General features: G+C 45.0%; 1 protein-coding gene across 1 annotated transcript; it reads left to right on the forward strand.

Moving 5' to 3' along the window:
• Positions 1-1,319: 1,319 nt before the first annotated feature.
• Positions 1,320-12,581, forward strand: LOC130474737 (zinc finger protein ZFP2-like). Its single transcript, XM_056846471.1, has 8 exons — positions 1,320-1,433; positions 1,796-1,844; positions 5,520-5,599; positions 5,759-5,882; positions 8,444-8,523; positions 8,748-8,933; positions 9,965-10,089; positions 11,096-12,581. Exons 1-8 carry the CDS (start codon positions 1,320-1,322, stop codon positions 12,579-12,581), a joined length of 2,244 nt encoding a protein of 747 aa, XP_056702449.1.
• Positions 12,582-13,350: the final 769 nt, after the last annotated feature.

The raw sequence follows: 13,350 nt of genomic DNA on the forward strand, positions 1-13,350 counted from the left end.
TGCCTTCGGCTGCAGTCTGCAAACTAGCGAAATCGATCCTTTTGCGGTGCAGACGAGGTCCCCAAAGGCCTCCTGCCGGTTTTCTTCTTGCTGTTCTGGAAAAGCAAACTTGGGGGGGGGTTTGGGGGGTTCCCCTCTCCCCCCTCCCCTGCTATGGCTCTTTCCTCCTGCCAGCAAATCTTCTTTTCTGGGTGCCCTCTGTGGGTTGGCACACTTCAGCGGCCTCGGCTAAAGTACCATCTTTTCTTTCTAGCAGTCTTCCTCTCCTCGCAGTGTGGGGCGCCCGGGAGGATCCGATCCCTTCTTGATGAGCCGCCAAGTTCTCGAAGGTCGGCCTTGGGTTTCTGAAATCAGCCACAAACCCTGAAAGATGCTTGCATTCTTGTAGGACAAACGTTTAATTTGAGAATTTTTTTATGCTGGCTCTCCAGGGAACCTGCCTGAGGTGGCATAAAAAGTAAAATATAATAATAAACCTAAAAGATTAATATTCATCAATTAAAGGCCAGCATACCCCCCTGCCGGAGCATAGAACATAGATCTTGGAGCAGCTTAAAATAGACAACAGTTTCCAGACCAAAAGCACCCTATAAAGATTAACTCCCTATTCCCAACTTTCTGCTTGATCTCTAGAAGGTGCAAGGTCAGAAAAAAATGGGAACCGGAGGGGTCCTGACTAATTCAGGCTCTGTGGGCTGCTGCACTCTTGAGCCTGATCTTCATCTTTATTTAATGTTTTCAAATCTCATTTATACCCCACTTTTCTCCCCAGTGGAGGCCCAATGTGGCCTGCCATGTTCTCCCCTTCTCCACTTTCTCCTCACAAGACCCCTGTAAAGTATGTCACCCTAGAAGGGGGTGACTGGCCCAAGGACACCCAGGTAGCTTTTGTGGCAGGGTAGGGATTCGAACCTGCGTCTCCCAGACTTAATCTGACTTTCTAACTACTGCACTATTTGCTTCCTCCTCCTAATTATTCACTCATTTTAATGTTTGTTTATCGTACTAAAAACAGGAGGGCAGACTGACACCCTTGATTCTAATATAAGCTTTTGTGAATCAGAGCTCACTTCTTAAAATGCGGATGTCATCTGTGTTTGTGTGTGTATAAAATCTCAATGCAAAAAACAGTCTTGCCTTCTCAGGAGGTTACAGATCTGGCACTTGTCTTTACAGAAGAATCTGGCAGCGGATGAAGGTGAACTGCTAGTCCAGCTGGAGGCTCTTTGTAGCAGAAGGAAGGAAGGAGAGAGCCAGACTTAGCTGTCCCTGAATCAAGAAAAGACCTTGATGCCATCAAAGTTGGGAGGACAGCGGAGATGTGGGAAGGAGCCGTGCTGAAGAGCCTGGGAGACAATGATGTCCTCCCACCAGATGTGCATCGCCAGCAATTCAGGCACTTCTGCTACCTGGAGGCCAAGGGGCCCCGAGAGGTCTGTAGCCGACTCCACTATCTTTGCCACCAGTGGCTGAAGCCAGAAAGGCACAGCAAGAAGGAGATGCTGGACCTGGTGATCCTGGAGCAGTTCCTGGCTGTCCTTCCTCTGGAGATGCAGAGCTGGGTCATGGAATGGGGGCCGGAGACGAGTTCCCAGGCAGTGACCCTAGCAGAAGGCTTCCTCCTGAACCAGGCGGAGGATAAGAATCGGGACCAACAGGTGACAAATTTGCATCTCAGTAGTGTGCTGGAGCATAGGATAAGAACAAACATTCCCTCGAAATCGACAGGGGTTGTCGCAACTCTTTGGAAACCACCTTTGCATGTTTTCCTCTTTCTTTCCCACTTATGTTTCAGGTGCAGGAGAGGATGGCACAGGAGCGTTACCACAAAGCAGCTTTACCAGGTAAGATCAAAAGGGGTGCTGTTCCCACTGGGTGGCCTCCTTGAGCGTAGGGAGGGCGGCTCTAATTCCCCCTCCACCTCAGTCCTGTGTGGGAAAGATGCTCCACTCCAGTCTCTCAGTTTAGAAATTCCATTTGGGGATGTAGAAACCTAGAATCGATTTAAAATCGCTGCAGAATAATTGGACCAATATAGTAATGTAGTTGAAGACAGAACTGCCTCCAAACTCAAATGATGATGAGTAATGTCAAAAATTTGGAAAATACTGCATTAGGCCAATACAAAGAGCTACAAAGTCATAAGATTTCAAGAGCTCTTAGGCCATAGTAACTTCCAGTACTTTAAATTCAAGAGCTTTTTGCTACCCAGTTATCAATAAGGCAAGAGTAAAATATTGTCAAAGGCTTTCACGGTCAGAGTTCATTGGTTCTTGTAGGTTATCCGGGCTGTGTAACCGTGGTCTTGGAATTTTCTTTCCTGACGTTTCGCCAGCAACTGTGGCAGGCATCTTCAGAGTAGTAACACTGAAGGACAGTGTCTCTCAGTGTCAAGGGTGTAGGAAGAGTAATATATAGTCAGAAAGGGGTTTGGTTTGAGCTGAGTACTGTCCTGCAAAAGTAATGTGCTAATCATTGTCCTGTAAGTATCAAGATAATGTGCTAATGAGGGTGTGGTATGTTGATATGGAACCATTGTATCCTGAAGTGATCTGTTAATGTGTGTAATCCAAAGCTAATCTGCATGGCTATTGTTGAATGTTGTCTTTGTTAGTCTGGAGGTTTTCAGAATAAGGCTTGGCTTCCTGTTCTGAAAACCTCCAGACTAGTGAGCTGAGGAGGCTGCTGCTTTGAGGAAGCAGAGATTTGCTGCTTTCGGATGCTTGTGTAGGAAGACAATCGTCTATGTTGTGGGCCTCCCCCCTCCCCATTCTCTGGTATGCAAATACAGGCTGACTTCTTATCGGAGCGCTGGGCATGCAGGGGAGGTGAGCGTCTTTTGGGCTACAGTTCTGAGGCTTTCTTTTTGCTGGGGCTTTCGGGAATTGACTTTTTAAAACCGGAGCGTTGGGCACGGTTGATCTAACAAAATTCCTGACTGACGTGCCGGCTGGGTACAGGCTTATGTTAAACGTTGGGGAGGCATACAGACGCCGCCTGGATATAGGGGCAGCAGGGGCCGCACGGCGTGGGACTTGCTCTTCCTCCGGCTGGCTTTGGAGGAGTGAGTCATAAAACCATGACACGGCACTAATTCTCATGAGCCCGAAAAGCAGATTTTGGCAACTTTCTTGTAACAGAGTCACTCCACCCATCAATATACGGGACCTTATTCAAACGGAGAAACCCTTCCCCAGTAAATACCAAGCTCAACACTTCTGACATTTACCAGTTGCTTTACACCACTATTGTACAATGCAAATCACACAAGACAGTTATTGCTATGCCCTCAGTCTGTGACTGAGAACAGAGAACAATCAGTTGAAAAAACTATAACACACTACCTTCGGACCAGCCGACCCTATATGCAACACAGTCCAGTTCACAAAATATACGAAGGGCCACATTCTGATAGACTTTTGGAAAGTTGCGTGGCACCCACTGAGGTGACACTACAGAGCTTTCTTTCCACCCATTCCTCCCAAAATGTGTACAAATGTATGCAAAAGTGTTCCACAACAGTCTCTCTCACAATCAATCCACCCCTTCAATCAAACACAAAACCACTCACTCACTCTCACACACCACCCACCATTTCCAAACCTTTTCCTGTCAGACCTAAGATCTCTGCGGTTTCCAACCAAACCTGATGGCTGTACTAGGGCAGAATCTGGAAGTTGATCAGACCTCCCTTCCTCTGATTGCAGAGGGCACCAGAACTGAACTAAAACCCCTTTCCTGATTCTCACCTGCCTTCTGTGATTTCCTCCGGAGGTGCTGGGCTGGTTCTTGTGATCCTGTTGGGTTCCAACGACACCCTACCAGGGTGAGTGAGGCCAGGGTGTCCATGCGTAACTCTCTCAACCAAAAAAGGTCGTGCCGGCAGAAAGGACTCAAAGGCACCCTGGTCCAGCACTCCAAGCCGGGTGGGTAAGAGGGGGGCAACACCCCATCTCTCCCCCCTTCACGAGCACGGCACCAGAAATGATACGGCAAACAAGGGTTCGTGGGGGGAGAGAGAGACCTGAGATCAATATTACAAGAAAACAGTTTATTGCAGCTGCTGACTCAGAGGCCCTAATGGGCAGAAATCTCTGAGCCCCGATCATACTGAGGAAGGGATATTTATCCAAATTCAAGATATGACAACCCATCAACATTCAGGGTAGGCTGATAACACTCCAGACATCGAGGCGGCAGTGGAGTAATAGTTTCACCCAGTTCTTGTTATGGTTTACTGTAACCCTCCATGACTCTTGCCCCAGTTACTAGCTCACAGACACACAGGGAGATTCTGCCCAGCAACAAGCTATTCCCTGGTTGCCCTAATACATTTTACAGAAAGGAAAAGAGATTATTACAAATTGCTAAATCAGTGGATCTTCCATAGTCAGGGGAAATCTACCTGCTGTCACAGTATTAGATTTGATAAGAATGTTTGAATTTAAGAACCCAGAATCTTTGGAAGATGGAATAAAGTATTGGAAGATAGAATAAAGTATTTAAGCTAGAATTGCCGACTGGTGGTGACATCTCAAAGAAGGCTCGAAAATAGAATAAAGATGTGTCAGTAGCATCTCAAACCTTGTCGTCTCAGTACCATGTCAAGAGGGTAACTGCTGGTCCTTCACCAAAAGCAAGGCTGCCTTTTTCTGGATGAGCTAATAGTCTTGCCACATGGAAGGAGATTCTGGGATTTTCTGTCTGTTTTTGTGTCCTTCTTTACCATTGCCAGTTCCTTGCACTGCAGAGTTCTTCCTTATATCTGTGAATTCTGACCCATCAGACAAACATACAAATAGTTTTGTATATGATAACAGGACCAAGATGATCTTCTCAGGACCTCATATCTTCGGGACCACCTCTCCTGGTATACCCGCTGAAGGACATTACGATCGTCAGATGATAATTTGCTGGTGGTCCCTGGCCCTAAGAATGTGCAGCTGTCCTCGACGAGAACCAGGGCTTTCTGGTGGAATGCTTTGCCTACTACCATCAGGGCCTTGTGGGGGGCTTACAGTGTTCCGCAGGGCCTGCAAGAAAGAGCTTTTCTGCCAATCCTACAGTTAAGGACGGTCACGGGTACCATCTTTACTTGCCTCCCTCCCCCTCCCATACATATATTGTGTGGTTTCGTAGGGGAGACTGCCTGCTCTACAATCAGCACAAGGGGCACTGCACGCCATCTCTAGTTCTGATTTTTAATTTCAATGATTTTATGCCTTAGGGTTTTATATCAACTGCTCTACAGATGTTTTATAGTTGTTAGGCATTTTTGTATGGTTTTAGAGATTGCTACCTGCCCTGAGCTGGCTGGGGCCAGGGAGGGCAGGTTAGAAATACGACAAATAAATAAAATAAAGATTAGATTTGGCAAAAGTGTGGAGGCAAATAAGGATGTGGAGACAGCTGTGATCATGAGCCAAGAGAGGGACATTCTAATCCCCCCACCAAGGAAGTATAACACAAAGTACTTGGAAAGTATAGAACACCTTCCATTGACCTTCTTATTCTTCCAGGTGATGCCATAAAACCAATGATACCTTCTTTGCCATCTCTTCGTGATGGAGAAAAAGCGGTTTCCGTGCATTCAGATCGGGTAAGTGTGGACATCTGGATCATGCCTGTGGGTGTCCCCCTGCCCTTCCCTATGCCAGGTTTGAACCCTGCAATCAAACATCTAATTATAGTCCTTTTGGAATGCCCCTAAGAAGGGAGAAAGTTGTTACATTATCTGCGATCTTCACTCTCTTTTCAGGGTCTGGGGACCTTTCAGGAGGTATCTGTTCATTTCACTAAGGAGTTGGCCCTGCTGAATCCAGACCAAAGAAGGCTTCACAAGGAAGTCATGGTGGAAAATCATGAGAATGTGGCCTCCCTGGGTAAGGCTCTCATTTCCCTTGATTCAGAAATGCTGAAGGCAGAAACCATTCCTTTTAAGGACTCCAGCTCTGTCCTGAATAGCCCAGACTAGCCTGATCTCAACAGCTAATGGAAGCTAAGCAGGGTGGTTCCAGGTGTGTACTTGGATGGGAGACCACCAGGGAAGTGCAGTGTCACTATGCAGAGGAAGGCAATAGCAAACCACCTCTGTTCGTCTCTTGCCTTAAGGGTTGTCATAAGTCAGCTGTGACTTGACAGATTTAAAGGCAGGCAAAGGAAAGGGTTCTGCATACTTACTAGACTCAAATATTGGTTGGTAAACTAAAAGGAACATGGCAGAGGAGAAAGGCCACCCCCTGACTACTCTATTGAGGACTATGCGACCTCATTGTTCTTCAGGGCTGAAAATCCATTGAAAAGAGGGCAGGAGGGGGATTGGCCTCCATAACGGTTTATGAGAGAGCAATGAGGCCTCCTTTTGGGCCTTTCAGAGCAGCCATGGAAAAAAGCATTTGATATAATAACAATAATAATATTTGCATAGAGCCCTCAATATGCATTTTCCAAAGTTCAAAAAGACCTTTGCTTGCCCTGAGAACATTACACCCACCCCTGGGAGTTAAGGAGGGTAAGTGTGGGGCAGAGGAGGAAGATATTATGAATTGGGGCCCTCCTGCTGTGTTCATTCTTGTTACACCAGTATAGGCTTAGTCCTGGATCCAGAATCAGTAAAATGAGGAGGCAGAGTCCTAAGGTAACAACAACAGGATTTCAGCAGGTGAAGTTCGGCTCTTATGTCCTGAAGAGCTTCACTTGCTGAATTCCTGCCTCTGAGGCATCTCTGGAATCCAGTTGGGCAGGAGCACTTTTCCCGTTGTAAGTTGGAGGGAAAGGGTGGCTCTGTCTATACTCTAGTCTGGTTTAAAATCTGAATTATTTCTTAGAGTTGGAATGTCTGGAAATCACTGGTCTGTTTCTTTCCCCCAAAGAAGGACTTCTGCTTCTCCAACCTGATTCCATGTCCCAAGTGGAAGAAGCAGGAGATCCACTTGTCCAAGATGCAGAAGAAATAGAGAGATCAGAAGGTATCTGCCTATTTGTGTGGTGGAAGCGGGTAGAACGTCTCTTGGGCTAAATTTCACCAAGAGGAATTTCTCAAGAGGCAACAGCTGGAGAATGGCCAGGAAAGCTTTCTCAAGTGTGAAAGAGAAGCTAAAACAGGGAACAAAATGCTGGGTGGTGTGTACCTAAGATGGCAGGAAATGTTTATTGAGTGCTCTGCTTTATTTATATGCTGTCTGCTCACAGACCTGCTCAAATTGGCGCGAAACTCAAAACAATACAATAAGATCCTAAATACTGTCTATACAATCAGTTTAAAAATCCAACAACACATGAAGAGCATAAAAAAAACACCAAGGTGCCTCAAAAACTTCCTGAGAACGTTCTTTAACGAAGATCCTAAAACAGCTAGAAAGATAAACCCCCAAGTTAAAGCCTGATTGGAAAGAAATGTTTTCACCTGGCTAGGTCAGCTCCAGGCAAGTTTAAAAGAAGAGGGGGGAATTCCCCAGATGAGGGGCCACCACTGGAAATGCCTAGTCTCCTGTCACCACCTGCCTCAGCTCAGCAGGTTGGGAGGCCAACGGGGTTTGGGAGGCCAAATTTTTCAGGGGCGTGGAGAGTATGATGAGCTTTATAAGTTTGAACCTCAGACTGGATCTCTGTAGCTCAGTTGTAAAGCTCTGCTCCAAACTCATTATCCAATGAAGACGATGCTCCGTCAGCTGAATGGACTCCAGATTAAATACCGAATCAACTTCATGGTGCTGGTTCTGACTTTTAAAGCCCTACCCAGCCAAATCTAATAATAAACTGTAATAAATGAAATTATTAATAACACCAACAGTGTTTTCCTTTCTAACTAGGACTCAAGGCAGAGTGTATCTACGATAAAAAGAAACACAATCAGTAAACAGGTTAGATGAGAGTGTCAGGCAACCAGTGGATTACAAGGTAGAACAACAGTATTAGATTCGATAAGAATATTTGATTTTAACAACACAGAACCTTTGGAAGATGGAATAAAGTATTTGGTCTAGGATAGTTGATTGGGGCTGAAACATCAAAGAAGGCATGCAAACAGAATAAAGTTGATGTGTCAGTGGCGTCTCCCACTGTGTCCCACTCAGTACCTTGTCAGGAGGGTAACTGCTGGTCCTTCACCAAAAGCAAGGCTGCCTTTTTCCAGATGAGCTCATAGTCTTGCCACATGGAAGGAGATTCTGGGATTTGGTGGCGGTTTTTGTGTCCTTCTTTACCTCTGCCAGTTCCTTGCATTGCAGAGTGCTTCCTTATATCTGTGAATTATGACCCATCAGACAAACACACAAATAGTTTTGTAGATGATAACAGGACCAAGACTATGCTAAATGAGGATGCAGGGAAAGTTGAGATCATGAGCCAAGAGAGGAATATTCGAATCCCCCCACCAAGGAAGCATAAAACAAAGTACTTGGAAAGTATATAACGCTTTCCGTTGATCTTCTTGTCCTTCCAGGTGATGCCATAAAACCAATGATATCTTCTTTGCCATGTCATTGTGATGGAGAAAAAGCGGATTCCATGCAGCCAGATCAGGTAAGTGTGGAACTCAGGATCATGCCCTTGGGTGTCTCCCTGCCCTTCACTAGGCCAGGAAGAATTTCTCTATCTCTCCCTCAGCTGCTATCTGTATTGCTCACTGGATAGAAAATCTAAAAGATATGATGATGTTCTAAACACACTAAAACCAAACATCTAATTATAGTCCTTTTGGATTATAGTCCCTATGAAAGGGGTTGTTACATTATCTGTGATGGCAGAGTTCTTCTTTCTCTTTACATGGTCTGTTGACCTTTCAGGAGATATCTGTTCATTTCACGGAGGAGGAGTGGGCCCTGATGGATCCAGACCAAAGAAGGCTTCACAAGGAAGTCATGGTGGACAGTTATGAGAATGTGTCCTCCCTGGGTAAGGCTCTTATTTCCGTTGATGCAGACATGCTGAAGGTAGAAACCATTCCTTCTAAGAAGGACCCCAGCTCTGACCTGAATGGCCCAGGCTAGCCCGGTCTCAACCTCTAATGGAAGCTAAGCAGGGTGGTTCCAGTGTCACTAAGCAGAGGAAGGCCATGGCTAACCACCTCTGTCCATCTCTTGCCTTGAAAACCTTACAGGGTTGCCATACGTTGGCTGTGACTTGACAGCACTTTCTATCACCACCACCAATCAGGACCATGGTAGGGCTCTTCCAATGAAGACTGAATAGGGGAACGTAGAAGGTCCAAACGTAGGCAAGGGAGGGGGTTCTGAATACTTGCTGGACTCCAATAGTATTACTGTGGAAGCGAAAATATTGGTTTTTAAAGGAAAAGCTCTCCCCACATCCCTGACTGCCCATTGAGTACTGAGCAATGTAATTGTTCTTCAGAGGGGAAAATCCATTGAAAGGAGGGCAGGAGGGAGATTGGCCTCCATAACAGTTTGTGGGCTGTCAATAAGGCCTCCTCTTGGGTCTTTCGGAGCAGCCATGGAAAGGAGCATTTGAAATAACAACAATAATAATACAATAAATAATAATAAAACAACAATAATATTTGTATAAAGCCCTCAATTTGCTTTTTCCAAAGTACAAAAAGACCTTTGGTTGCCCTGAGGACATTACACCCTCCCCTGGGACTTGAGGATGATACGTGTGAGGCAGAGGGGGAAGATAGTATGAATTGGAGGGCTTCTGCTATGTTTATTCCTGTTACACCAGTGTAGGCTTAAGCATGACTCCAGATTCAGTAAAATGAGGTGGCAGAGCCCAGAGGTAACAATTAAAAAAAAACACCAGGATTTCAGCAGGTGAAGTTCAGCTCTAAGTTCTGATCAGCTTGTTGAATTCCAGCCTCCGAGGCTTCTCTGGAATTCAATTGGGCAGTTCCAAGTTGAAGGGAAACGGTGGCTCTGTCTACATTCGAGTCTGCTTTAAAATCTGAATATTTCTTAAGAGTTGGGATGTCTGGAAGTCACTGGTTTGTTTCTTTTCCCTGTAGAAGGACTTCTGCTTCTCCAACCTGATTCCATGTCCCAAGTGGAAGAAGCAGGAGATCCACTTGTCCAAGACGCAGAAGAAACAGAGAGATCAGCAGGTATCTGCCTACTTGTGTGGTGGAAGGGGGTAGGACTTCTCTTGAGCTAAATTTCAGCAGGTGGGGATTGGAGGGATTTCTCAAGAAGCAACAGCCTGAGAATGGCCAGGAAAGCTTTCTCAAGTATGAAAGCCAAGTTAAAACAGGAACAAAATGCTGGCTGTTTTGTACCTAAGATTGGCAGGAAATGTTTATTGGGTGCTCAGCTTTAATACACATTAATTTATTTCATTTCTATGCTGCCTGTTCACAGACTTGCTCAAGTTGGTACAAAACTCAAAACAATAGCATAAGATCCTAAATATTGACTGAAGACTTAGTTTAAAAATCCAAGGTCACACAAGTGTGAAAAAGCTACAAAGTTGCATCAAATATTTTCTGACAACACCCCTCAAGTTCAAAGAAGACCCTAAAACAACTTAAAAGATCAATCCCCAAGTTAAAGCGTGCTTGGAAAAGAAACATTTTCACCTGACTAGGTCAGCTCCAGGCAGGTTTAAAGGGGGGAGGACATTCCCCAGACAAGCGGCCACCACTGGAAATGCCCAGTCTCCAGTCACCACCTGCCTGTGCTCTGCAGGCAGGGCCACAGAACACAGGGCTTAGGAGGTTGAAGTTTTTTGGGGGTGGAGAGTACAGTGAGCTTTATACATTTAGAGTTCAAATTGTGTCTCCTTAGTTCAGGTGTAAAGCACTGCTCCAAAATCACTGTCCAGTGAACACAGTCAGTTCTGTGTTCAAATATAGAGATTTGATAGAGGTGCCTCTAGTCCAGCCTCCTGTTTCACACAGTGTTCAACTAGAGTCCCTGGAAAGTTCACAAAAAGAGGAGCAGAACCAAAGCATCCCTCTTCCTATAGAGACTGCCTCTGAACATGAAGGTTCCACTGGGCTACCTTGTCTCTGCTGGAACTACCCTCCAAGGAAGTGTCAACAGCTGATAAATACAGGGCAGAATTTGTCTTTCCTTTAAGTGATTCCGGTTCTTTCGTTATGAAGAGTAGTTAATGACCTTTGTTTTGCTTTTGCTTGAAGATCTTACAAGGCATTTCTCTTTATTGCAGTGGTTGATGGTCCCCAGAAAAAGCCTGAGGGTGACCCACAACACATTCTGTTTGACGGAAAACAGCAGAAGAGAAACACTGGAACAAAAAAGGAGAGTGGGAATGAATGCTGTGCTTCTCAGGCTGCTGAATCCCAAGGGTTTGATACACACTGGAAAATCCACACAGGGGAAAAACCTGATAAATGCTCAGAACATAGAAGGAGCTTTGCTTGGAAGGGAGAACTTTCTGGCCATCAACGTATTAACACTGGGGAAAAACCTTATAAATGCTTGCAGTGTGGAAAGAGCTTTCTTCAGAGTTCATATCTTGCTGCCCATCAGCATGTCCACACTGGTGAGAAACCTTATAAATGCTTGCAGTGTGGAAAGAGCTTTGTTCGGAGTTGCTATCTTACTGTCCATCAGCGTATCCATACGGGGGAGAAACCTTATAAATGCTTGCAGTGTGGAAAGAGCTGTGCTTCAAGTTCAGAGCTTACTGTCCATCAGCGTATCCACACGGGGGAGAAACCTTATAAATGCTTGCAGTGTGGAAAGAGCTTTGCTCAGAAGTCACACCTTAATAGACATCAGTATATCCACACTGGGGAGAAACCTTATAAATGTTTGCAGTGTGAAAAGGGCTTTGCTGAGAGTTCAGAGCTTAATATCCATCAGCGTATCCACACTGGGGAGAAACCTTATAATTGCTTGCTGTGCGGAAAGAGCTTTGCTCGGAGTTCACAGCTTACTATCCATCAGCATATGCACACTGGGGAGAAACCTTATAAATGCTTGCTGTGTGGAAAGAGCTTTGCTCGGAGTTCACAGCTTAATATCCATCAGCATATACACACTGAGGAGAAACCTTATAAATGCTTGCAGTGTGGAAAGAGCTTTGTTCGGAGTTCACAGCTTAATATCCATCAGCATATGCACACTGGGGAGAAACCTTATAAATGCTTACTGTGTGGAAAGAGCTTTGCTCGGAATTCACACCTTACCAGACATCAGTATATCCACACTGAGGAGAAACCTTATAAATGCTTGCAGTGTGAAAAGGGCTTTGCTGAGAGTTCAGAGCTTACTATCCATCAGCGTATCCACACTGGTGATAAACCTTATCAATGCTTGCAGTGTGGAAAGAGCTTTTTTTGGCGTTCAGAGCTTACTAAACATCAGCGTATCCACACAGGGGAGAAACCTTATAAATGCTTGCAGTGTGGAAAGAGCTTTGCCTGGTGTTCAGAGCTTACTACCCATCAGCGTATTCACACAGGGGAGAAACCTTTTAAATGCTTGCAGTGTAAAAAGGGCTTTACTCAAAATTCACATCTTATTGTCCATCAACGTATCCACACTGGTGAGAAACCTTATAAATGCTTGGAGTGTGGAAAGAGCTTTGCTCAGAGTGCACACCTTACTATCCATCAGCGTATCCACACTGTGGAAAAACCTTATATATGCTTGCAGTGAGGAAAGGTCTTTGCTCAGAGTTAACAAACATTGATGAATTCACACTTCAGAAACTATATCAGTGCTTGGATTGTGGAAAGGGGTTCCTCGGAGTGACAGGCTAATGGTTCATGAATGAGTCTGTCATAGGCTGAGACAATTATGCCAATAGAAGCACATGTATTTTGCAGACTTTCACTATTTAAAGTTGAATGCAATTGTGGACTCCTCAGCTAAGAATGTTAGCTGTAAATCATTTAGTCTTGAAATATATACAAGTTGTTTGTAGTAACAACAGAAATGATGTTGTCCTTGAAATGCCAGGCTGTGTGTAGGATTTTCCTCTGTTACAAGCCTTACTGTAGAAACTTGGCAGGCCTAGACAAGTCTGACCATGTGACCCTGTTTGGAATCCAGGCAAAAGATCTGTTGAGCTAAGCACTCGGTGATCTTTTGAAATCTTCCTGGAATCCAAACTGTAGCTGAGCAAACTGCCTGACTAAGCAGAACTGCAAAGATACTGCTTAAGGTGTAAAATGAAGACATAAACTGGCTATTAAACAGCAAGCGGTTATGATCAGCAAGAGACCAGGAAGAGGCTCTCCTTATATGGTGACCAGTAAGAGGATTTCCTTAGCTGGTGTCCATATGGAATCCATCCATACAGCAAAGGTTGCTCTCCTACAGAATAAAGCAGTGTTGCACAACTACAGAACAATCCAGAAGGGAGGCTGTAGTTATGTGCAAATTCAAAACAAATCAGGAAAACCAGGTCTCAAAAAACATATAA

The sequence above is a fragment of the Euleptes europaea genome, chromosome 1 (genome assembly GCF_029931775.1).
Source record: "Euleptes europaea isolate rEulEur1 chromosome 1, rEulEur1.hap1, whole genome shotgun sequence".
NCBI lineage: Eukaryota > Metazoa > Chordata > Lepidosauria > Squamata > Sphaerodactylidae > Euleptes > Euleptes europaea.